The sequence below is a fragment of the Pelecanus crispus genome, unplaced genomic scaffold (assembly GCF_030463565.1).
Source record: "Pelecanus crispus isolate bPelCri1 unplaced genomic scaffold, bPelCri1.pri SCAFFOLD_38, whole genome shotgun sequence".
Lineage (NCBI taxonomy): Eukaryota > Metazoa > Chordata > Aves > Pelecaniformes > Pelecanidae > Pelecanus > Pelecanus crispus.
In genome coordinates, this window is record NW_027461445.1 from 1011150 (window position 1) to 1035500 (window position 24351).

At 57.6% G+C, this 24351-nt stretch overlaps 1 protein-coding gene across 1 annotated transcript; it reads left to right on the forward strand.

The window, feature by feature from the left end:
- Positions 1-1364: 1364 nt before the first annotated feature.
- On the forward strand, positions 1365-21225 carry LOC142597030 (maestro heat-like repeat-containing protein family member 2B). The gene is made up of 34 exons (XM_075727467.1): positions 1365-1491; positions 1964-2103; positions 3459-3581; positions 4135-4300; positions 4700-4798; positions 5350-5501; positions 5889-6032; positions 6568-6660; positions 7175-7244; positions 7356-7469; positions 7955-8028; positions 8364-8483; positions 9520-9627; positions 9823-9982; positions 10347-10387; positions 10680-10821; positions 11528-11580; positions 12017-12124; positions 12372-12491; positions 12692-12814; positions 13651-13809; positions 14038-14160; positions 14478-14545; positions 14913-15048; positions 15154-15249; positions 16052-16175; positions 16821-16930; positions 17371-17523; positions 19004-19209; positions 19478-19640; positions 19936-20129; positions 20541-20678; positions 20878-20989; positions 21136-21225. The coding sequence occupies exons 1-34, from the start codon at positions 1365-1367 to the stop codon at positions 21223-21225; spliced, it is 4149 nt and encodes a 1382-aa protein (XP_075583582.1).
- Positions 21226-24351: the final 3126 nt, after the last annotated feature.

The following is a 24351-nucleotide window of genomic DNA, read 5'->3' on the forward strand; positions in this document are numbered from 1 at the left end:
ATTACTACATGGAAGTGCATAAAGGAAAATTAAGTTACACTGAGTTGGAATGATTCATAAAGTGATTCATGATTGTGTATGCAGGGGATAAGGAGGACCCTCCCGCTGAGTCACGAGGTTCAGAATAGACCCCTTTGCTTTCTAAACTCCTTCTCAGAGAGGAGTCGAGGTGCGGCTGGGTCCACTCTTAGTCTCAGACTTGGTCAACGGTTTATAGGAATAAGGATAAGGCAGCAGTATAAGACTCACTTGGAAACTAAATCGTACATCTACAGACTGCTTAAACTGATTCACACATGCATACACACAAACATGAATACATATGTAAAAATGGTATACCTGTTAAAAATTCCCCTCAAGGTCAGTGAAATACTCACGTCTAATGTCTTGGCATTTCTCAACGGGTGAGGGTTGAGCCTCGAGGAGTGAAGGGTTTCAGCCCAGGCTCCGCTGTCGGTCTTCAGCAATGGATTTCTGGTTTTAGCAAACTTTAAGATTTTGCTAGCTCTGAGAGGCATTGCACTTGGAGGGAGATGCTGGTGCAGCCCGTGGCAGTCCAGGAGAGCTCAAAGGGCCTCACTTAGGACTGCTGTTTATAGGATTGTGAGATGATTGACTTTAATCACCAGTAAATTTCCATCTGAGCCACAATTCAGATCAGTAGTTGCTGGAATTCCAGTAACGATGATACCACTCTGTTCCAAGTCTGTCAGGGGTAGCTGTTCTCACTTCCCCTGTTAGCGATAATACAAAGATTTTGATAAGGACAGGGCTGCTCTCTGCTTCAGCCATGTAGGAGTTTCTGGTACAATTAAGGGGCACTTAACTGACTAACTCGCTACACAAAAATGGTGGCCTGGAATTCCTGAGATCATAAAGCGGTTGAAGAGAAAGAGGAATAAGGGGTGGGGGGGTGGTGTGTGTGCACCACCACAGTCCCCTTGAGACCACGTTGCCTCAGGTCATAGAATCATAGAATAGTTTGGGTTGGAAGGGACCTTTAAAGCTCATCTAGTCTAATCCCCCTGCAATGAGCAGGAACGTCTTCAACTAGATCAGGTTACTCAGAGCCCTGTCAAACCTGACCTTGAATGTTTCCAGGGATGGCTTCCTGGAGGGGGACATGGATCAAGGACAGAGCTGGGAAGGGCTGTCTGCAGAAAGTCTTTGCTAAAGCTATTTGAGGACCATGAGTGAATTCAAGTGATGGAGAATGGGGAAATCCTGCATTTCTGGGCCTGTGGGGGTCCCCAGGGTGCTGCCGTGTGTGGTCCCTGCCCCATGGTGTGTCCCCAGCATGTGTCCCTGTGACCTTGTGTCACAGCAGCCCTCTGTGAGGTGCCACGCCCCACAGGGGGGTCACAATGGCCAGGCTCTATATCTTCCTCCTGGGGCTGGTGCTGCCCCAGTTTCTCATGGCTTTTGCCCAGAGAGAGCAGTGCACTGATCTGGGAGATCCTGCTGCCATGAGGAGGATGAGAGTGCTGAGAGGTGAGGGGCTGGTGGGAGGTTAGGGGCTGACGCCTACTGGAGGCAGTGTCTGTCCCAGCCAGGTGCTAGGGGCTGCATCCCCATCACCTCTCATCTTGCTGCCAGGCACCTCTGAGAGGGCTCTGGCTCCATCCTCTCCCTGCCCTCCATGGGGCAGCTGGGGACTGCTCAGAGACAACCTGGCCTAGCTGTCTCTTGTTGGGGCTGCCCAGCCCTCCTGGCCTCTCCTCACAGAGCCCCATGTCCATCCCCTCTCCAGCTTGGGGCCCCCTCACTGAACTTGCTCCAGCACATTGCTGCTGTTCTGTCACTGGGGAGCCCAGAATGGGCCCAGTCCCCCAAGGTGGTCTTCCCAGTGCTGCAGTGAGGGGAAGGCTCTCTCCCATCATCCCACTGACTGCCCTCCTGCCTCCTTACCCCTCCTTGGTGTGAAGCCCTGCAGCCAGCAATACTTTTCTTTCTTTTCTTCCAGCTCTGTGCCCATGCATGTGTTCCCAGGCCAGACCTGTGCATTCTGAGGATGGAGGCAGGGCAACAGGGACTGTCCCTGCGGCCGTCACTACCTTTGCGGCCGTTGGGACTTCTCTGCTAAAGCAGCTGCAAGACCATGAGGTAAGGCGGGGCGGGGGTTGAGGGCTCCCCTCCTTGCCCCTGGCTTCCCCAGGGAGCCAGGGCAGAGGGGGATTTCACCTGACGGCACCTCTGCACTCCTGCAGGCTCTTTGTCCCCAGGCGCTAATCCTGCTGCTCAAGCTGGACTAAGGCCACTGTTCCCCACTCCTTTCCCCAGGAGCTCGCAGCACACTCCTGGGCAAGGCAAAGCCTCTGGCATAAATCTCAGCATCTCTCCGGCACCTTTGTCCAAGTGTCCAAGGCCCCTCCTTAGCTTTGGTTTGGGAACTGTCCCAGCACCAGTGCTCCTGCCAGTGTGAGGAGCAATGCTGTGCCCCAAGGTGCAGAGTGCTCGTGGCTTCCCCTCCTCGGGCCATGGTCTCGTTCCCAAGCCTTCCCCTTTGTCACAGTCTCTTTGGAGCTCTCAAATTTACAGGACAACATACTCCCTGATCTAAATTTTATTTCATGAGCTCATTAAGAAATACACTACATGAACTCGATGAACAGGGGTGCTCAATCCCCTTTTGCCCAGACTAGACTATCACATGAATTCACTTCTTAACCGGTCAAGTCATAAGTTTCAAAACTTACAACCCATAACTCTTAATGTAGTGCACCTATGAGCAAAAAAAAAGAATTAGTTACCTAGCCGACGGTGAGAGGGCTCATCCCTCCTCCGTCACAGTGCAGGGATCCCCTCTATCACACCAGGAAGCATGAAAGCTTCAGCCGCTCAGCTGCTATTGGATCCGCTTCAAAAGCTTTTTGAGTAAGCTGATGTTTTATACCCTCCAGCTTGGAGGTTTGGTCTATGCCATTTCCATAAAGTAGTGGACTCTGAGGAAACTGCTAGACAAAAGATAATGGCTGCCGCAGACAGCAATCTGCAGGTGATAATGGCTGCATCATGGCCCTTTAGCTTCTTCTGGCCGCCTGCCCTGCCTATATGGTGCTCTTGCTTTGACCTAATGGTGCTGCTCCCAGTATACATGAGGCCTTAGCATGAGCTGGGTTAGCCAAAACCTAGGCAGGAGTTGAGTGAACAGTCACACCCTTCCTCGCCTGGCACTTTCCCTCTGACCTCCACCATCCCCCGTCCTCAGGAATGACTTCCTTGGCTCCTGCACAGCCATTTACCCTGGTGGAGTTGATCTCCCTATCTGGCTCTCTGCTAGCATCAGAGGCGCTGCGGAAGATCTTAGTGTTGCCCATGGCTGTCCTGACTGATGCCTGCAGCTCGTACCTCGTGCCCATGTCACACAGACGATTTGGGGGGCAGCAGGTCTCTCTCGTGGCTCCCTGGAAAAGAGGGCAAAGCAAGTCCCATCACTCCCCTTTGTGGTCTGTCCCCAGGGTGACCGAGTGGAGACATACCGGGAGCTGGAGAGGATCTTGCAGGGAGATGATGGCTGTTTGACAAGCGGTGTCGTGAACCGCCTAATAGCAGAGGCATCCAGTGACATGCGAGCAGCCCAGGTGAGCTTGTCCTCTTTCAAGGCCACCAAAGCAGCCTGCCTCTGCCCCTGGTTTGGGGGGAAATACAGAGTGGCGCAGAGATGTTCCTTGGTTATTCAGACCCAGCGGAGGTCCTAAGGGAAGAGATTCTGGGGACTCGTCATTACAGGGAATTTGGCGAGGGGATGCAGAGAGCTGTGCGGACACGCGGACTTGGGGCTGTTTCTAACTGAGAGAGAGCTGGGTTCAAGCTCAAGGTTATTCCTCCTGCCTTGAGGAAGAGCCGTGGGAACCCACCAGCCCCACAGAGAGGTCCCAGGGGGGTTTCAAGTCTGCGACAATTTGTTCCTGGCATCTCCATGGAGAGGAGCCAGTGGCACGGGGCTGTGCCGGGGAAATGCCTCCCTTGTCTTGCAAGGGAGCTACTCGCCTACCCCAGGGAGCAAGAGGCAGCAGCTGCCTGGCCCTGAGCACAGCTGCCCCAAGGGGTTTCACAGAGGACACGGGGTCATTCAGCCTGTCTGAATGCCTCAGCCTTTTTCTTGGGAGTGTTTAGCCTGTGATGCTTTTGCAGGGTGTGACAGGTGATGTGAAGACGGCCGCTAGCGATGTCCTGGTGGCTCTGGCCCGCTCCCACTTCCACTTTGTCATGTCTGAGCTCCAGAGCCACCTGAAGGCCATGGGGAAGGTCCCTGACGAGACTGTGCTCCTCACCTTGGGCAAAATGGCCCGCAGCTATGGTACGGCACCCTCGGCCTCCTGGTTTGGGTAGGGGTCTGTGATAATAGCGAGAAGGGATCCTCCCCCTCCCTAAACACTCTGTGTTGAACTGGGGGGCTATGGAGTTGCTGTGCCTCCTTGCTCCAAGCCAGGGCCAGCTGGCAGCTCTGCCCTACCAGCCCAATCCCAGTTCCTGAAGGGTGGGCACCTGTTGGAAACAAACCCATGGGGTGTCTGTCCCCCACTCTCCTCCCCATTTCCCCAAAGGGCTTTCCTGTGTTCCCCTTGGGGAAGGCAGCCCTCCCCATGCCCTCTGGCATGCCCTGCATGGCCCAGCAGCCCCAGCCTCGCCAGAGATCGACCCCAGTCTCCCATGTCTCTCACTGACCTTGGTCCCTCTGTCCCTGCCTTCTCTGCAGCCCTGCGGTGCATCCCCTTCGTGGGGATGACGCTGCTCGCCCTGCGCACTGTGCTGAGCCAGGTGGGGAGTGGCCAGATCTTGCACGTTGTCTGCAGTGGTGAGTGTCAGCTCCTTGGCCGGGGCCCCTGGGGCAGGGCTGGGGTGGCCTTCAATGCCTTCATGGGATCTCAGAGGGAACGTGGTGGGTGCAGCCTGCAGCGAGGTCAAGCCTTGGTATTCCCAAACTCCTGTGAGTATGCAGAAGGAGAGGGGAAGCCCAGGAGGTTCCTGAGGGCAGGACATGGTGGCGCTGCACAGAGGAACTCCTAGGTCCCTTTCCATGGCTTCTGTTCCCCTGCTTTCCTCTGGGATTAAAATCCGTGCTCTGAAAGGGCATGTGTGTGGGAAGGGAAGGGGCTGCAGTGAGAAATGCTGGAGGGGAACAGGCCATTTGAGGAGGAGAAGGTGCAAGAGCGAGGAGGAGCGAAACAATGGGGTGTTTGAATCCAGATGCCTCAAGAGCACAGATTGCCCTCAGATCCAGATCTGGTCCTGGGCTGAGCCCTGCTGGAGCCTGGGACTGTCCTTAAAGCAGGCTTGGGCGTGGATGCAAGGGACCGTCCCTGCTGCAGACTCTCACATGCTCCCTTTTCCTTTCTCCTGGTGCAGTTCTTGAGCAATGGTCAAAAGCAGTCAATACATACTTTGGCAACCGGGAGCAATGCCCGTTCCCTCTCAAGGGGGTAGCACACTTCTGTGAAGCCATTTACCCGGTGTTCCGCTATGTGGTGGTAAATTGGCTGGACTGCAAGGATGAAGAGGTGAGAAGTGCTGCTTTCCATGCCTGGGTCCACAGCAGAGACATCCACGTTGGTGGGTCTGTCTGTGCTCAGTTGGGTGCGAGCAGAGGGGCGAGGGGAGGGAGTGGTCTGAGTGACAAGGCACCCCAAGCCAGGAGCCTGTCGGCACCGTGCCTGAGACTAGGGGCTCCCTGGCAGGAAGCAGCCAAGTCCTGGGGCCTTTCTGCAGGAAGGGTGGGGTATCAGCATGGGGAAGTGCTCTTTCCTCTCTGGAGTGAGCCCTTCTCCTGCAGGGCAGAAAGGAAAGGAAACCCCTCCCAGTGGGAAGGGCAGACTGGTGTCCAGGGGATGCTGAGCACTAGGCAGACCTTCAGCCCTCTAAGCAGAGCCTCTCCCTTCTCTCTTCAGGACAAGCAGGCTGTCCTCGGGGCAGTGGCTGCCATGATGGGGGTCCTTCTGCATGAGGAGCAGCACCGAGAGCATGCCTGTGAGCAGCTCCTCTGGCTCCTGCACCAATACCAGGAGGTCCGAGACACCTCCCGGGTCACCAAGGTGAGGTCTTGCGCAAGGCTCAGCGTGGCTCCTGGGGGGCATCTATGAGAGTGCCACGAGGTGCTGGGGAGCTGTGGGGTGCCAGGAGGAGCTGGGACGCCCTTAGAGAAGGAACAAGGAGATCAGAGGAGGCCTGAGGCTTCCTGGGCTCTTTGGACAAGAAAAGAGAAACCCAGGGGGGCACGAGAGAGGCAAGAGTCCCTGCGGCTCATCTTCTCAGGAAATGAGGCATTGCCACCTCCCTGGGGCTCTGTGTGCGGAAAGAGCTTTGCCCTAATGCCCAGGGCCATGTCCAATCCTGTCCAGTGAAGGGCAAGGTCTGATGAGTGGGAAGTGCCGGGAAACTGAATTGTCAACACTGGGCTCTGTTCAGAGGAAAGAGACCCTCCTGATGCTGCAAGCAAGAAGCCCCATTTAGGAGGGTTTGGGGCTTTCCCTGGGAGCCGGTGCTAGGGACTCCCCTTATCCCAGATGTGCTGGGTTTCTCCTTTCCCAGGTGCCTTTAGCCTCCTCTTCCTCCCCTGTTCTCTTGTAGAGCCTCAGCTATGTCCTGGAGATACTGGAGGGAGTTCAGACGCCCATCCCACAGGGCACGGCTCTTGCCATCAGCACCGCTGTGCACCGCCAGGTAAGGGGAGCCTGCGCCCTGCCGCCAGCCTGGGGCCTGCACACCTGATTGCCATGGAGGGGAAAGACCTGATGGCTGGCAGGGCAGGGCAGGACAGGGCAGAACCGGGCAGGGTGTCCCTCCGCCAGGACTTTCCTGCAGGCCAGGAGGATGCCAGGATTTGTCACCTAGGTGCCACCTTAAGGCTGCAGGAGGCCTGATCCTGGCTGTTTGGAATGGGCCTGAGGGGCAGCCCGGTTCCCACAGCAATTTCCCTCTTGGTCAAGTTGCAGGCGGACTCTGGAGCGCTGGCACCCTAAGGGCAGCCTTTTAACGCTGCTCAGTCTCGGCTCCTGGGCAGCCTGGGCTGCTGCAAACCTCTGTGTGTGCCTGGGGCCACTGTGGTGTGGGCTGGGTTTTGGCTGTGGATCCTGTGCCCAGAGTGCCCTGGGAGAGGCGAGCAGAGAGCACTGTTTCTTTTCAGTCCCTCTCAACACTGATGCGACTTTCTCTAAAATGGACCTTGTTCCCACAGCTCTCTGATGTGACCAAGGAGCCTGGCCCAGCCCATAAGGCAGTGCTATCCCGCTGCATCATGCTGCAGGGTAAGGAGAGGAGGCTGGGCGATGCCCCGCCGTGCCATGGCAGCTCTCTCCCTGTCCTTGGCGGTCAGGGGCAGCTGCCTGCTAACGCAGAATGTGATTTCTTCCCCACAGCGCAAAGCTGCCCTGAGGAGACGGTTGTGTTTCTACACTCCCAGCTGAGCGGTGGGAGCGAAGCCAGTTGCGTGGCAGCCCTGGGCCTGCTGGGAGCCCTGGCCCACTCTGATGGTCAGTGCCACGGACCAGGGACACAAGGCAGGGGTTGGGGCTGCTGGGCTGAGAGCAGGAATGGGCTGAAAGTGGTGCACCTGCACCCAAAAGGAGCTACAAAGAGCAGGTCCCCCAGCAGAGCTGGCACCCTGCAACAAGGCTCAAGCACTCCCCCAGCAGTTAGAAATGGCGGCACACCAGGGACGATGCTCCAAGCTCAGTAACACGGGCAGGCTGGCGGGTGGGCTGGTGTGCACAGGAGCTGCTTGTATCCACGCCATTTGTCTTGTCCTCTGTGTTACCATATTACCATAGCTTTCAGTCCCTATAAAATAGCTGTGCCTGTAGAAACAGAGTTGCTGCGGCTATGCCACTGCCTCCTGTGAAGTCAGTCAGACCCCACTTTTCTGTCCCGTTGGTGTGCAAAAAACTTGGTATCTTCAAGGGATCCCTTCTGCCATCTAGGCTGTGCCTCAACGCACACCTCTCTGTATGTCTTCCAGCACCTGCGACAAGAGAGAAGCTGCCCCAGGTGGTGGAGGCCGTGCGGTCCGTGTGCAACGACCCCAGTGCCCAGGTGAGCTGGTTTGGGAAGGGACAGTGCCACCAGGGGAGGCAGAGAAACCCTCGGGGCAGAGCTGGAGTGCCTGGGAAAGCGCCAGCACGCTGCCCAGGTGGTGGGTGATGGCTCCTCCCCGGGGAGAGCTGGCAGAGTGGAGCAGGCAGGTTGCTGTGCTCTGTGGGGCAAATGCCCATCCAGCCTGGTGCTAAAGCCCAGCCCTGGTGCCAGGAGTGAAAGCTGCTGCCGTGCACTCATCATCTCTCCCTGAGCCACAAAGGCTGCCCCCAAGCAAAGGCATCTTCCTTTTGGATTTTGAACAGGAGGATCGTAACCGCACTCTCTCCTGGCAGGTGCGAAGGGCAGTTCTGGAGTTCATCAGGGAGCTGCTCAGCTCCGGCTCTGAGAGCCGCTGGGCATGGGATGTGGTGGGGCACATCTTCATCGAGTTCAGACGGACCTCGGGCAGACTGGTAAGGGCAGAGCAGGACACTCAGAGCTTTGGCCGGTGCCTTGACTGCGCTGAGAGCTCCTGCAGGCATCTTTGGCCATGGAGAGCTCAACGCTGCAGGGCCATCAGGGTTGGCACTGCCGTCGGAGTGGCCTCCCAATGGCTGTTCCTTGTGGGCGTCTGTGCTGATGTTGGTGGAGATGTCAGTGGATGATGTGGGTTTGCACCCGGGCATGCCACCCAGGACTGTGGGGCTGCCTGCACACCCCATGGGCTGAGCTGTGCCCACAGGCGCCTTCTGCAAAGCCACCTTGCAAAGGGAGGGGCTGGTAGGGACAGGACATCCTTCATCCTTAAATGCTCATGGACAATCAGCAAAACACAGCCAGTGCAGACAGGTGGGCCTGGCTAGAGGAGATTTCTGTGGTGTTCTTGTGCCCTAGCCCTCCAAAACACACCCTGCCCATCCAATAGCAGTCTGGGGGCCTGCATCCCTTCTGGCAAGGGGACAGGCCATTTGGCCATCCCTTCCATGAGCATTTCCAGCTGGGTGCCCAGGAGATGAAAGCTGGGGATGGCTGAGCCTCCCACTGACTTGCTGAGGATCTTCCCTCTGGCTGAAGCTTCCCTCTAGCTGGGAGATCTGTGTGTGTCACTTTGCTCTGAGGCTTGGGGAGGCTCTGCTTTGGGAGCAGGGCAAAGGAAAGGGCTTCTGGGTGCTCCTCTGCATCTGTCGGGCTGAGCGTGCTGCTGCCAGGGCTGGCACCGAGTTACAACAATGCTGAAGGGCACGTTCCTCACCTCTGCTTTGCTGGCATGAGAGCAGCATTTAGGCCCTGGGGGACTGTGCAGACAAGCAGCGTCGCTCTCTGCTCCCAGGCTTCCAGTCCTTCCCAGGGTCCGGGACCTGGTCCTTGAGCTGGGTCCGGCTGTCCTTGTTCCCCTTTCAGGAGATCAGTGCTGCCAGGAGGCTGGCACAGGAGCACTGGTGAGTTGTGCCTGAGCTGTGTCAGTCAGGAGCCGAGAGTAATGGGGATTTTGCCAACTCTGTCTTACAGGTGGCAGGAGGCCTTTTTGCCTGCGAAACCCAAGAGGATGGAGCTCTTCAAGCCCTGTGCATGGACATCCTGAGCTCGCTGGATGTCTCTCTGAGAGGGATGACCAAAGTAAGTCACCCTCTGCCCTGCTGCTGTGGCTTCCTCTTGCCTTCGGGATGTTTTTCCTCATGCCCCCCCATGCCCTGAACCTCTCCCCTCATGTGTGCTGAAGTGCACAAGGCTCAGGGAAACGCAGACCACCCTTTTTGTCTTTGAGCTGAGTGGAAATGCCAATGTGGCAAACTGCCCGCTGCTTCTCTGCAGCTCCTGTGGCCAAGGCTGCTGCAGTATGTGGTGCCAGCCCAGTACAGCGGCATGCTGATCCCGCTCTCCTGCTGTCTCCGAGCCCTAGTTGAGAGATGGGAGAGAGCAGGGTGCAAGGAAGAAGAGGAAGATCTGGATGGCATGGACTCCCAGGAGCAAGGTAGGAGCCCCAGTGAGTGCTGCTGGGTTTGGCCAGGGGCCGGGCCAGCCTGTGTCTCCCTGCACCCCACCAGCCCTGAGCAGGAGCCCAGGAAAACCAAAGGGTAGAGGCAGGTGCTGCTGCACCTTGCCCGGTGCAGAGGCCTGGCTCTCCTGCTCGCAGCACTCTGCTGGTGAGCCAGGACTCATTCCTGGCCATGAGCTGCCTTCATCTCATGCTGGGCAGCCCTGGGGAGCCCCCCCGGGCCAGCGCTGTGGCAGTGCAGCTGCTCGCAGCCCTCAGCCCTGTGTGGGGCATCGGAGGTGCACGGGGCAGAGCACGGTGGGGGCTTGTCGGCTCACCCAGCCTTTCTTCCTCCCCGCAGCCCAGCTGCCGGCTCCCCAGGCCCTGTTGACTCGACTGCTGGTGAGTAGTGGGGCCCTGGGGAAAGAGCTTTTCTGGCCAGGGGTGGTGGGAGAGCCCAGGGCGGATATGCTGTTAAGGCCAGTGCTGGGAGCCCCCGAGGAGGAGGCAGCATGCCGAGCCTGCCCAAGCCCATTGGGGATCCCACTCCATTCTTGGGGCTGGCAGCACCCCAGGTGAAGCCATCGGCTGCCTGCTGCTGGCCGAGTGGCACCAGGCTCCCTCCCTCCCTCCCTCCCGGGAGAAGCTGTGGCTCTGGCAGCAGGAGTGACCCTTCTCTCCTGCCCTTGCCTAGGTGGTGGCAGCGGCTCCTTACGCGAGCAGCGAACGCACGGTCGCTGCCTTGCAGCTGCTGCAGGCTCTCCACGGCACGATCCACAGAGCCTTGGGGCCAGTGTGGGCGACCGAGATCCCCCTCCTGCTGCAGTACCTGGAAGGTAAAGTGCGGGTGGTGAGGGAGAGGCTGGGGGCGGGGGGAGGAAAATGCAGCTTCTCAGCGTGATGGAGGAGAATTGTCCTCATGTCCCCAGGACTTGCTCTGTTGCCTTTCCTGTTCCAGGGAGCCAGCACTGAGGCTGGGGGCAGCTGACCCCTGGTGTCAATTCAGCCCAGGGAATGGGTGGGGCCGTTGATGTCTCCTTGGATGGCAGGTCTTGGTGGCACCTCCATGTCCTGCCCAGGATGGTCTTTGGGGGAGGGACAGGACTGGTGCTCCTGGAGCGGGTGCAGGCCTTGGCTTTGGAGGACCAAGTCCCCAGGCCAGGCCAGGTTTGTAGCAGCCATCCTTGGCAGTAGCCTGGGAGAAGGGCTACAAATGGGCAGAAAGCGGTGGGTCATTAAGGAGAAAATGCGTGTTGCTGGTGCATGCTGTGTCTCAGTGGTCGGAGTTGTTCTGGGAGCTGCCGTCAAGCAGTGGGGATCAGCTGCGGTCAGTATGTCCTTCCCCAGCTTGAATCAGTGGCCCTGACAGATGCCCCTGGGATCCTTCCTGTGTCTTTGGCCTCACAAAGACTTTGATGTAGGTGCTTTCTAGCCTGATGGCCTGGGACTTTTGGGCGGTCTGACCGCAGAGGAGACCACAGGGCTTGTCTTTGGTGTGAGCTTAAATAGCAGCAAGAGCTTTTGCTTCCTCTTGCTTTCTAGGAAAAACCGAGAGCTCCGTGGACTCTGCAGAGTGGGAGCACCGTGTGCTTAAGGTACAGCATCCTTGCGGGGGTGTCAGGAATAGAGGGGGAGAAGAGGGAGCAGACAAACTTGTGGGAGAAAGCTCGGGGCTGCTTGTGTAGGCAGCAGGAGGTGGGGGTACCTCATGAGCACCCTGTGCCTCCCCCCGCAGTAGGTGCCTGCCCGCTCAGAGGAGCTGCTGTCTGCACACGTGCCATGGCTGATGGCTAATGCCCTCTAACGCTGTGGCACGTGCCTTAGCACTGCCTCCTCCTCTATGTCTGGTGTGCTGGGGGGTCTCGCCTGAGGTGTTAGAGGAAGAGGGAGGCTGGCGAAAAGAGCGTGGGGTGGGGGAAGAGACTGCTGTTCCCGGCAGCTCTTCCCCAGCAGCATCCCGGGACATACGAGTGTGGAAAGGGCCCTGGCCAAGGGCAGGGGAACACTCGCTTCCTCTCCTGTTCACCCCAGTTCCTGCGAGCATCGCTGGAGCCCATCGAGGACAAGGCCTGGACTGTGGGCCTGAGCCAGGAGCTGAGCCAGCAGCTGGGCAGCTCTGCCCCCAGCTCCTGGGAGAAGGTGCGTCTCCTGCCCCGTGCCAGGGCTGGGGCCGGCGCCACTGCTCTGCCCACACAGGCGGTTTTCACTGCTTCCTGTTCCCTCACCCTCAAAAGGCACTTTCCCCAGGCTGCCCCAGTGGCTGGCTACAGCCTGACACCGCAGCCGGCCCTGCCTGCTCCCGGGGCGGTTGGGTCCATCTGGGGCCAGCCCTCTCCTGATGGGTCGGGCCGTGACTGCATCTTGCGTTTGGCCTCTTCTCTTTCAGTTTTTCCTGTACAAGGCTCTTGGGACAGCGCTGGCAGCTTGTCGGGACCTCAGATATGTCCAAGGGCAGGTGCTGAGGTTCCTCCAGGAGACAAGCCCCGTGGAGCTGTCTGAGGCCCAGGTGAGGTGATGCTCATGTCCTGAGCATGCCCTGCCTGTTCCTGGGGGAGAGAGCGGGCTGCTGCTGGCCCGGCTCCATATCTCCTTGATTTCCACATTGCTGCCGTTTCCCCCTTGCTGCAACATCTTGTCAGGCTATTGTCACTGGCCACAGCCAAGTGCATGGGCTGGAGCCAACTCTCTGTTTCTCTGTGGTTGCAGGGAATGATTTCTGTTGTGTCCCATGCTGCCGAGAGCCACTTCCACTTGGTCCTGGACACAGTGACTATGTTCTCTGCCGCTTTCACCAGAGGCTGGTTCTATCAGACTTCCACGGGCTGGAAGGTAAAGGCTCCAGGGTTCTGCTGCTTGGCTTTCCTTTTTCAGCCTTATTTCCACTTCCACACCTGCAGCAGCCAAACCGGGGCAGCTGCCTTCAGATTAGCCCTCTTGTAAGAGCTACCTGAGACCTGTTTTTCAGAGGGGACGTCCTGGCATTGGGGCCCCTGAGGTGTCTTTGGAAACGATGGGGTTTGACACCTGGGGGATCAGAGCCACCCAGCTGGGGCAGCTGCAGTGGTTCCTTGCTGGCAGCCACGTTGCCCCTGACTGAACTTCAGCAGGAGCTAGCAACAAGATGGGGTGGGCACAGTGTGACCCTCTGTCCCTTCCTCAAAGCTGAGGGCCAGGAGCAGGAGTCTGGTGAGGTCTCGCTGGCTCTGCTCCCCACCTGGGGGCTGTGGGGAAACCTTTCTGGGCAGGGCACGGCCTTGCAGAGAGAGCAGTGCAGCCTGGTCTGGGGAGGCAAGCAGACTGGGCTCCTCTGCACCACTGACCTGCACAGGCTGGGCATCTCTGAGCAGGACCATGACAAGCGATGTCAGATACCTTTCCACTGAAAGGTTCCAGACAGCTCCCTGACCTCTCAAATCAGTGGTAAAACAGCCAGCAGCATGTGCAATGCTGGCTGCACCCTCCTCCCCATCCCCATGCAAGAACCCAAGCTGCAGGATGGGAACAGCTCCCAGTCCCGGAGCTCCCGCAGCTCAAGGAGCAGCTTGGGGAGCTGCTGGGAGGTGCCCAGGGAAACAAGGAGCTGGTGAAGGTGCCGGAGCAGGGCCTGCTGCAGGAGCCCGCAGGAGTCTCGGGGCTGATGTCTCAGGGCATCTCTGTCAACACAGGTACAGCGGTGGAAGAAGGAGAAAGCCCAGGGCATTCGCGCTGCTCTCATGCGCACCTACAGCGGCATTGCGCTGCATGCCCCCAAGGAGCAGCTGCTCACCCGTGTGGATAAAGAAATCATGGGCAACATCCTGCGGCTCTCCAGAGCCAAACAGAGGGTAGGAGCATGGAGCACACAGGGCGGGGATGCCTGGGTGCCCCAGCTCCAGCCCCTAGGGGCTGGGGCATACCGAGATGGATGGTCTTTTTCTAAAGATCCCCCAAGGAAGGGTTTGTCCTCAACGTACAGATCCAACCCCCCCTTTTGGTTCCCCCTGCCCACGCTCACCTGCCACCTCTCAGCCCTTCAAAGAGTTCAAGGGGTGCTTTTCTGTCTTTGGCCTCAGGACTTGCAGCTCAAGCTCGCCCTGGTGCAGAGCATCACTGAGGTCAGCTGTGCCATCCAGGCTGTGGGCGACTGCAGCAACTTTGAGCTCTCCTCAAAGCAGGAGGCGACGCAGACCCTGCTGGTGAGCGCCCGTAGCCAGGGCAGTCACATGGGGGGGTTTTGGGCTGTGCCATCAGACTGGTTTCCCCAGAGGCACGATGGACTCTTGACTTCATGCGAGCTCCTGCAGCTGTGTCCTGAGCCAGTGGGGCTGCTGGGTGCTGGTGCTAGCTGGCTGCGGAGCAGGGTCGCTCCTGTGGTGCCTTTGGGGATCCGTGGGGGTGACGGGGCAGTGTCTGCCCAGGCCTGGCAACAGAGCCTGTCCCCAGGGGAGGCAGGAGGGCTGTCCCCTGTCTCTGCCTGCTGCCAACTCTGCATTTGTCTTTCTGGGACTTGCAGGACTGGATAAAGGGGGAGCCCTGGGACTCCCTAGTGTATGGAGTGTTTCAGGCCCTGGAGGAGTTGAGGTGAGGTCTGTTCCCTGGGCTCTGGGGACTCCCATTGTACTCCATCACAGCTGGCTGGGACAGCCCCAGTGGCCTTGAGCATGGGGCCGGGAGCTGCTGGGGCTGTGGAGTGGGAGGGTGTTCCCCATTTTGGGTGTCTCCAAAAGAAGGGAGCTCCAGGGAGCCCCCTTAACCTGCGGGTGGGAGGTTGCCTGCTGCCTGGGATGTGGCAGGAATTGCTGGAGCTGAAGGCAGTGCTTGCTGGCATGGGGCTGGGGGTGTTGGATACAGGGCCCTCGTTTAGGAGGAACCCAGTTGTGCTTTAAGCCGCTCTGGAGAGAGCTAGTCAATCTCCTTTCTCTTTTCTCTTCCTTTTTCCTCTGGCCAGCAAGCTGAGGCCACCTCTGAGCAGGGTGGAAAATTGCAACCTGCTGGCAGTGTGCTGCCAGAGTGTCTTGTCCTATCCTTCCAAGGAGCAGATGAACAAGAGAAGGAAGATAGCGAGGGCAGCGGTGAACATGCAGGTACCCACTGGCCACTGCCTGCCCACCTCTGGGTCAGGATGCCACCTCAGTGCGCACTGGTAGTCCCCATGATGCAGAAACTCAGCTCTCCTTTCCTGCTTTCAGGTTCTGCACAGGAGAAGCATGGAAGATCTGGGGCATCTTATAGAAACCCTTCTGGAGGCAGAGGAGACCTCTGCCTGCTTTGATGACGTGGTCCATGTGAGTAGTCATGGGGCAACAGGGAAAGTGTTGCAGGGGCAGAGAATCGAGGCTTTAGAGGGTGATAGGAGGTGGATGCCTTTCCTATGGGAAAGTGGGGCTTTGGCTCTTTGCTCTGAGAGTGTGCATCTGGCTGGGGCCAGGGGCTGAGCTGGGGGGTGGGAGCGCCTGGCCACTGCAGCCTCAGGACAGGCAGAGAAGTAGGCCCTGCCAGAGGGAAAGCCAAGAGCCAGCCCTGAGCTGGGAAAGAGCAGCCTGGGGGAAGGCCGGGGAGGGGAGATGCTGTCAGGGAAGCAACACCTGCCTCAGGGCAGAGGTGGCTGGAGAGCGCAAGGCAGTGGAGGCTGCAGTGCCAGTGCTCGGTAGGGCCAGGGGCTGTGCTGGGAAGGGGCCAGAGAAGGAGAGAGGAGGGGGGGGGGGGATCTCAGGGAGAGAAAAATGCCGGTTGTGAGAGAGATACACCCTGCCTCAGGTCCTGAAAGGCTGGCTCACCTCAGCCAATGAATGGGAGCGGGAGAGAGCCCTGCAGGTTTGTGCCCATGTGTTGGGAGCTTGCAAGGAGCAATCTGAGCTCATGGTAAGTAGGGATCCCCTGCGTGCTCTGGTGCCCTCTTCCCAGCATTCGTGGCCCCAGAAGGGAGCCCTGCCCAACTGGGTGCTGGGTTTCGGGGCTCCTGGGATCACGGGGCAGCCCTTCTGCCTGCCCCTCTGCCCAGTCGCTGCTCAGGGAGCAGGATGGGCGGTAGAGGCGAGCAGGTGCTGGGTCTGCCTGTGACCCTTTTCCTGCTGCTCTCCCCTGCAGAGAGGATGTCCTTGCAAGCAGTTTGGCTCCCTGGTGGGACTGCTGGGGACTCTGACCAACGACTGCCTGGCCGCGTCCCGCAAGAAGGCATGGGTCTGCCTCAGCTACCTTCTCCAAATGCAAGGTGAGGAGAGCGGGCGCTTCCCAGACTTGCTCAGCCTGATCCTCCCTCCCTTCCTGGCCTGGTGACCACTGGGGTCCCGTGGGGCCAGGCCCTGTCCCAGGGAAGGAAGGGGGAGTCAATGAGCTCAGATGTTTTTGTGCCCCCACCCTGTTAACTCTCTGCCTCCCTGGCCATCTCAGGAAGGATCTCTGGGAGAGGGTCGCTGAGTCCGACCTCCCTGGGGCATGTGTGAGGCTGGGTGGTCAGGGCCTTCCCCCACTGCTGTCTGAGAGCAGGACGTTGTCACCAATGCTGGGGACTGTCTCCCTCCACATTCAAGGAGAGACAGATGGTGGTCAGACAATTCACTTGGATGAGGGCCCTGATATTTCAGAGGGTGACGTAGGGGACACAGCTGTTGGGAGCAGAGGCTGCTGAATCCCTGAAGTCCCAGCAAACAGTTCAAGGAGGAAGAGGGCTCCTTCCAGCCCAGGATTTGTCAGCCATTTATTGGGGTCAGGAAGTCCTGCTGCACCGAGTTCAGGAGCCCTGGGTTTCCCTGTGGCCTTCACTGCCACCACTTGGGTTCTCCTTTATTGGTACCTGGGGCCAGAGGTTGGGTTTTCTGTAGATGTGACTCCTCTTTTCTCCTGGTGTTTGTTCCAGCCAAGACCATGAAGGTGGTGCCTCAGGCAGATGAGATCAGGTGCCTTTGTGAGGCACTGAACAGCCCAGACACCGAGACTCTGGTGGAGACCTGTACCAAACTAGCAAAGGTAACTGGCCCCAGACCAGCGGGGTGGGGGCTCGGCTCCTGGCCTCCTGCATGTCTCCCTGCTCCCCTCCAGAGTCTCTTACTGTCTCCAGAGCGAGCTGTTTGGAACGGCTGCTGTTAGCAAGTAGCAGGAGGCTTTGAGACAAGACTGTCCTCTAGGCCTGCTGGAGTAGATACCATGATGGGTGTGTTTGTGCGCACACGTGTGTGAGTGCTCTTGTCAGAATACAAATTTGGTATATGAGCAAACAACATGGGGGGAGGCACTTCCAAATTGGTTAGCTGCATCAGATGTAAACAGCACTGTATGCACAGCAGGAGGATCAAGTGATTGCCCCCTCCATGACTGCTGAACTAACAGTCCTGTCAAGTTTGCTTTCCTTTCCGAATTGCTGGAGCAGAGCTGTGATGCGGTCTCTCCTGTTCCTGACTTCTTTCCAGGCTGTTTGCAAATGCATCCCTCCAGCACAGGCTACGGACTTTCTGACTGCCATCCTGGACAGATTGCTGCATGTCACACCTGCATGTGCAAGAGCAGTGTGGAAGTGGGTGTTCATCTTCCTGGTGGAATGCAGAAAGGAAATACTCCAGGAGGTAAAGGAGACCTTTTTTTTCCATTTGACTTTGTCTTTTCTCCTGTTGGCTGTTGCACTACACCCTGTGCAGTTGCCATGGGCTCAAGAAATGCTGCCTGTGTGCTGAGCCAAGGGGCTACTGATGGTCTGAGTCATGCATTAGCACCTGCTGCTGGTGTCTGCTCCAGCTGGTGACAAAGGATATGGGCACTTCTTGTCCAAAGTCTCCTGTTGGTTCAGCTCCTTCCCATGAGTGAGGCACTGGGAGGCACCAACCTTGCCCCTTGCCATTCTTCCCCTTCCTCAGGGTCACTGTCAGTCCTCCCTGCCCCGGGACCCACTTCACCCTGCTCTTTCTTCACTGGTTCCAAATTCTCTCTACTCTGAACATTGCTGGGCATGCTAGGTTTTCCACAGGTTGGGTACCTGTTCATTGCTCTCATTGCTTTCCCTGACTGTGGTGTTACCCAGCCTGCAAGGTGACCTTCCTTTAGCCACCAGTTGCTGCCTGTTTGTAGCCTGGGAGCCTCTGGCCTCATGCTGTGCCTGCCCTTTCCAGGCTCCTGTTCTCCTCCTCCACTTGTGCTCTGCTGCGCTCCACTTGGGCTCTAGGGCCACCAGCACATTGCTCAGCCCGGACTAGCTCAGTGGCTGTCTGCCGCTGACAGAGGTCGGTCACAGTGATGGCAATCATGGGTGGCAGCCCACAGGATCATGCCCAGCTGAGCTAAAGCTCACCCAGCTGTTAGGCAGCTCCTGTTACAGGCAGGGCAGGGCATCCCTGTGCCATCCCTGCAGAGCCAGCGGCCGCTCCAGGCAGCAAGAGCGCCGCATCCATGGGCTGCGGGGTCACTCCTTGCTACTTCCCCAGGCACAGAGCGGGTTGTGTCTGCACCACAGGCCAGAGGTAGGCAGCTGTGGGAGAAGCTGGGCTCTTCCACGGGATGAGGGAACTGGCTGCCACTTTGTCTTTATCATGACCACGGCTTCTAGCTGTGAAAGGCTCCAACAAACACCCTTTTCTTCAGGGGATGGTCCTCTGTGTAGCGACGGCGTTGGAGTTTTGGGAAAGGAGGGCAGAGGCAAGGAATAGTGTCCCTGGAGAACTGGGTTCCTCTGGAAGGAGTCACGTGCCCTTGCACAGGCCCTGCAAGAGTGTGTTTGGTTTTGCTCTTGCATTGCACAATAACACATAGGGAGAGTTATTTAAGTGCTGGGTGTGAAATGTGTCCATGTCCTCTGTGTGCACACAGCGCATGCAGCTGCTCATACGTCTGGGCCCAGGCACGTGCAGTGACTGAGGCTCTGCCTGTGAGAACATGCATCTGTGCGTGCGCGTGCACGCATGCGTGTGCGCTATTGCCAAGAGCAGGCTCAGCTCCAGGCATGAGCCAGGGTCAGGCAGGGTGGAAGGAGTGAGGTTTCGAGCTAGATCTGGACTCTGTGTCAACGGAGCAGGCATTGCTCATGTGCTGAATGACTGTGTCTGGGCCCCGCAGGAGGGGATAAAGAAGGCACTGAGCCCTTCTTTCTCCTCTTCTTTCATTCAGGTGCCAAAAATCCTGAACACCCTTTACACCTACATGCAGCAGAGCACCCACAGGCCCTTCCTGCTCCATATGGTGTTTCTTCTCGCCCGCTCTCACCATGAGGCTGTGATCAGCAGTCTCCTGCAGAAAGGTCTGCCTATGGACAGGTATGACAGGTATGTGCACTTCCCCACTGTAGTCAGAGACCCTGCAGCTTGCTTGTACTGGCGGGGGGGGGGGGGGGGGGGGGGGGCGGGGGGGGGGGGGGGGCAGTTGAGAAGCAGGTCTTTTTTTTCTGCCTGAACAGTCTTGAGTGTTGCAAGACTGCAGGCTTGCATCTGCTGTGAGTGGGGCATTGTAAGCCCCATTGCAGGTGAGGAGGTTTGAGGGCATTGCAGGACTGCGAGGATACAGGCTCAGGTGTGAACGTCTCTTCCCTTGCAGTGACATGGTGGAGCTGTGGAGGAGCCTGGGAAGAAGCGTCCTTGGGATTCAGATCCTGAGGTGCTTAGTAGAGAAACTAAACAGAGCAGGAAACAACCACCTGGGGACTCACTCCTCTGCTCGTGAGCGGCACAGCCGTCAGACTGCTCTGGAGACTCTGTCGGTACGTTCAATGGCACACACGTTTCTGCAGCTTTGCATCTGCTTTCTAACTCATACCTTGGCATGAGGGAGTCAGGTGCCCTTTGCGGATGCCCGTGGAGACTCCCAGGGCACTGTGCTGGGCCGGCCTCAAGGAGTGTGGGGAGCCGGGACAGTTTTGTGCTCCTGAGCCACAAGGCTGTCACAGAAGTGACAATTGTGGACAGTAACCCCCCTGCCCCAGGCAGGCAGGGGAACCAGGCTGGTGGGAAAAGGCCTTGCCTGAACAGGTGGTTCTTGGTCATGTTTCTCTGCAGCTCACCCGTGCCATCTCCGAGGTGGTGCTTGCCCTGAGGAGCACAGAGGAGCTCAGGCAACTGCTTCCCCACCTTCTTCCCAGCCTCATGAGGCGGGCCAGGGAAACGCTGGGTGAGGAGAGGCTGCTTTCCCCCATAAGCAGCTGGAGACAACTGTTCCTTGAGGGCCAGGTGCTTGAAGAGAAGCCGTGCAGGTAAGGAGCTGAAGGGGCAGATGGAGGGGCTGGCTTCAGTTCCCCTCACCAAGGCATGTGCCTTTGTGGAGCTGAGGGAGAGCTTCACCTGCCCCACTTCCTAGATGTGGAAACCAGTAGTCATGGTTGGGTTTACTTCTGTTCCTTCATGGAGAAACTCCAGCTCCTAGGCAGGAGTATCTAGCATGGAGTCAGTCTAGGGGTATGGGTTTTCTTCTGCTTCAGTGGGTTTGGGGCATGACAAAAATGCCAGTGTTGTTAGCTGCAGTCTTGGAGGCTATGAAGCATCATTTCAGGGGTATTTAGCTCTGCTAAAGATAAGTCTTCCCCTAACCTGCTGTGATTTGAGATTTCTTTGGGTTTGTGGTGGTGGTGTTATTTTGATTTGTTGTGTTTTGTTTCTTCTGCCAGGATTTTCCTTTCAGCTATAGAGTTGGTGCTAGGCAAATGCATGGCGCAGAAATGGATGCGGCTGCTCATGAATTGGGCAGTGTGGGCTCGCCTGGAAGACCCCCTGGCTCACCCTGAGGGGGTGTGTCTCCTGAGCAGGTAAGAGCCCCAGGGATGCATCTGGCCACCTTCTGTGGAGCTGTGCGTAGGGAAATGGCTGCTGGGACCCTTCCAGTGTGCCTGGGAAGCTGTCCTGAGCAAAAGAATAGCGTCTGTGTCAGCGCAAGTGAATTCTGGAGACCCGGCCTGTGGCCTCCCTGGGCAACTGGTGTGTCCCTCGCTTGTGTCCCCTGCACAGCGTCCTGCTCCATGCTGGGCTCATCTCCCCCTGTGTGGTGAGGAACCTCTTGCCATGGCTGGATTCCTCCTCAGTTAAGCTGCGGGTGAGTGCTACAGCTTTCTTTGCTGAGGTAAGGCAGGGGGTGGGGAAGGAAGGGTTCAGAGGGGTTTTGCCGAGATACTGCTGCTTGGGATGTCTAGCTCACCAGACTCACTAGCGCAAGTGGCAGAGGAGTGAGATTCTGCCATCCAGACAAACATCTGTCTTCCAACCCAGCTGAAAGAGGCAGAGCGCAAACTGAAAGCCATGAGAGAAATGGCAGAAGGAAGTCAACAGCTGGAGAAGGAACAGGAGAGACAAAGTTAGCGCTCCAGAGGAAAGAGGAGGAAAGCGAGTATTTGCAGAGGCCTCAGGCAGAAGTACACAGGGAACACAAAGAAACCCTGCAACTGTTTCGAGCCCAGCTGATTGAACTGAATGATCGGTACCAGAAGTTAAATGAACAACACCAGCAACTATTTCAGGAACTTGAACAGCTGGAAGGAGAAAGATCCAACCACATCATTTCCAGGCCATGCCAGGCTAACCTGGGAGCAGACAAGGAGTCCATCCTCCTGGAGGCTGTGAGAAAACAACCAGCAGAGCTTCGAGCATTCGTAGCTCAATAGAGCTATGATCCTTTTGATGGTCCCAATGAGCTGCCTGAACTAGTGCTTCCTCTAGTTGCTGGACAATATGTTTACATCTTTGGAGATGTGGATGGAGAGGGCTGGTATGTAGCAGAGCTGACCAATGGCACAAGAGGAGTTGTCCCCTCTAATCTTGTTGAAGAAGTTTCAGATGACGGATGACCTGATGACGCCAGAGTCTCTCCAGAGACAACTAATTGGTAGCAGGACACAGATGATGTCTGTCCTGTCTTCTCGTATCTTCTTGTTAAATCTTTTCTTAACAATCTCTCTGTGTAATCTCGCTCTCTATCCTGTGTGCATGCAAACTGAAAGGACTATGTGCCAGCTATTGGGGGTTGGCATGGGTGGACTGGGTGCCAGCTACTGGAGTCAACCAGGGGGTGTAGGCACCCCTGGCTTGTGGTGCCAGCTACTGGCATGGGTCCCAGTGCAGCTCGTGGAGTGAGTAGGGGTTCTCAGTGCAGCGAGTGGGGGTCTTGACCACCAGGCTCTGTGGCAGGAACGGTGTACATCCTGTAAACCACCTACTGGGGGAGACCAGCATGAGTGAGGTGAGTGAGAGGCTCTGTGAGTGTCTCTATCTTCCCCAAACCTGGTGTGCATGGGGTGTGCGTGTGCATCCACCAGCAGACTTCAAGCTGGACCAGCTGGTGACTTGCAGGGCCTTGGGTCTAGGCTGAGGTATCAGGTGGGCAGAGGGTCTGTGCTGGCACCTGGGGAGATTGGCAAGTGTGGGGTGCCTGCAGGAGAAACGTGTGAGTGCTGCCTGTTCGCAGGGAGCACGAAGATGGACCAGTTGGCGAGTAGCGGACCCATGGGGTGGGTCAGAGGGCTGGGATCTGGGCAGAGGTACCAGTGGACAGAGGGGCTGTGCCAGTACGCAGGGGATCCATGAACATCTGTATGCTTGTGAACGTAGAGAGTGTCGTGTGTGCCTGCACTAGTGACCTCCTGTCTCTGCCAGCCCAAGAGGAGGAGGGGACGTGGCTGGCTGTGTTTTATGTGAGTCCTGCATGCGGGTGCTGTTGACGGCAGCACCTCATCTGTGGCAGTCTGTGTGACTGGCTGTATCAGTGTCTTCTGCGTGTGTGTGTGTGTGTGTGTGTTGGCGCGTGTGTGTGTGTGTGTGTGTTGGCGTGTGTGTGTGTGTGTTGGCGTGTGTTGGCGTGTGTGTGCGTATCTCGGATGCGTGGTCAGCTTTGCTACTAGTTACCACCTGCAAGCAGAAAAGTGGCAGCTGAATCCCTCAGCCTGCACAAAGACTCCAGATCCCCAGGCTGGGCTCCAGCAGCCAGGCACGACTGTACTGGGTGGTACTGGTGTGTATTGGGCTCCAGCGGCATGGCAGGAGGGGTCCTGGGCTGGAGTGGCTGGAAGTGGTGGCCAGTCTTGACATCCCTTAACACTGTGGGTCTGTGGGGTGCATGGGGGGAGCTGAATCCCACTTCAGCCCAAAGGCTTCCAGCTGGGGAGGAGATGCCTGCATTGCTTCAGCTGAATTCCTGCCTGGCGCAGGGTCCAACCAACACCTCCCTGTCACTGCCTGTTTGTCCTTGTCGTTAGGGGTCAAGAATGTCAGTGTCCAGAGGGGAACATTTATACTTCTCATAGGCATCCATGCCCTGATAGGACAAACCACACTTTTGGAATCAGTGTCTCTCCACTCTTCAGAGAGGGACAATTGGTGATTATTTCAGTCAGCTAAAAAGTCCATTCCCCAAAGGTGACTCTGTTGCCTTTCAGGAGCTGTCAGCCCTAGAGCCCCTGGGACATCTCCAGGCAGCCCAGAAAGTGGCTGCTTTGGCTGGTCCTCTGCTGCTGAGCTGGGCCGGGCTCCTGGGATGGAGGGAGCTCATAGCAAGTGGGCAGTGCTTGTGAGAGACAGCTCTGCCCAGGAGCAGCTCCCCTGCAAAGTGCAGCAGGGCTGAGGGCAGTGCCTGCAGGCAGTGAGGGGAGAGGAATGAGGCAGGGAGAGGTTGGCAGAAGGACAGCTGGGCTCTCAGTGTGGGAGAAATCTTCACAGGTCTTTACATGGTAGGACTCTGGCTGCAGGGCAGTGCACATGAGTATCCCGGAGGGCTCTCCAAAATCTGGTACATCCAAAGCATCTGTCAGAACAACCCTCACAGTTTATCCAGTTTGTAGGAAGACGTGCTGCTGAGCAAGGCTTCCCTGCTGCATCATCAGAGGGACAAGACATGACAGCTGCCTTCTGCCGGGTACGGCTGCAGGGGTGTGAAGCTGGGTGTACATCCAGGGGTGCCCAGGACTGTCCTTCCAAGCAGGGTCCCTGCACCCCAGGGGGCTGTGTGCTGGGGCAGGACTCTGCCACCTGCCAGGGTCAGCACTCAGCCTGCCTGGGGAGCTCCTCCCAGTGCTGTGATGACAAGCTGTGGGTGGAAGGAGCAACCCGCAGCAGGGCAGGGTCCTTCTGCTGTCGAGAGAGTGCTGCATGGGCCAGGCCTGCTCACAGCTCCACATCACCCCCAGGACATTTCTGAGGGCAGTTTTGAAGAGGAAGATCAAGGTGGGGGTTACCTGAAAGGGCAGGTGTCTGTGCTTTGAGGATTCTTCTCTTGGTTGTCTGGGTGGGCAGTGGGAGATGGGACTTTATTTCTCTGTTCTGAAGAAGGCACTCAGACCCCAGCTCTTGTTAGGACTTGTCTGAGCTGCTCCTTCACACCTGCACACACAGAGATGCCCCTGGGGAGTGCCTTGTTGCCAGGAGGTGTCTGAAGGGCAGAGCTGAGCACACAGCGGGTGGGATGGGGTCTGTGAACATAGCCAGGGCAGAGACATG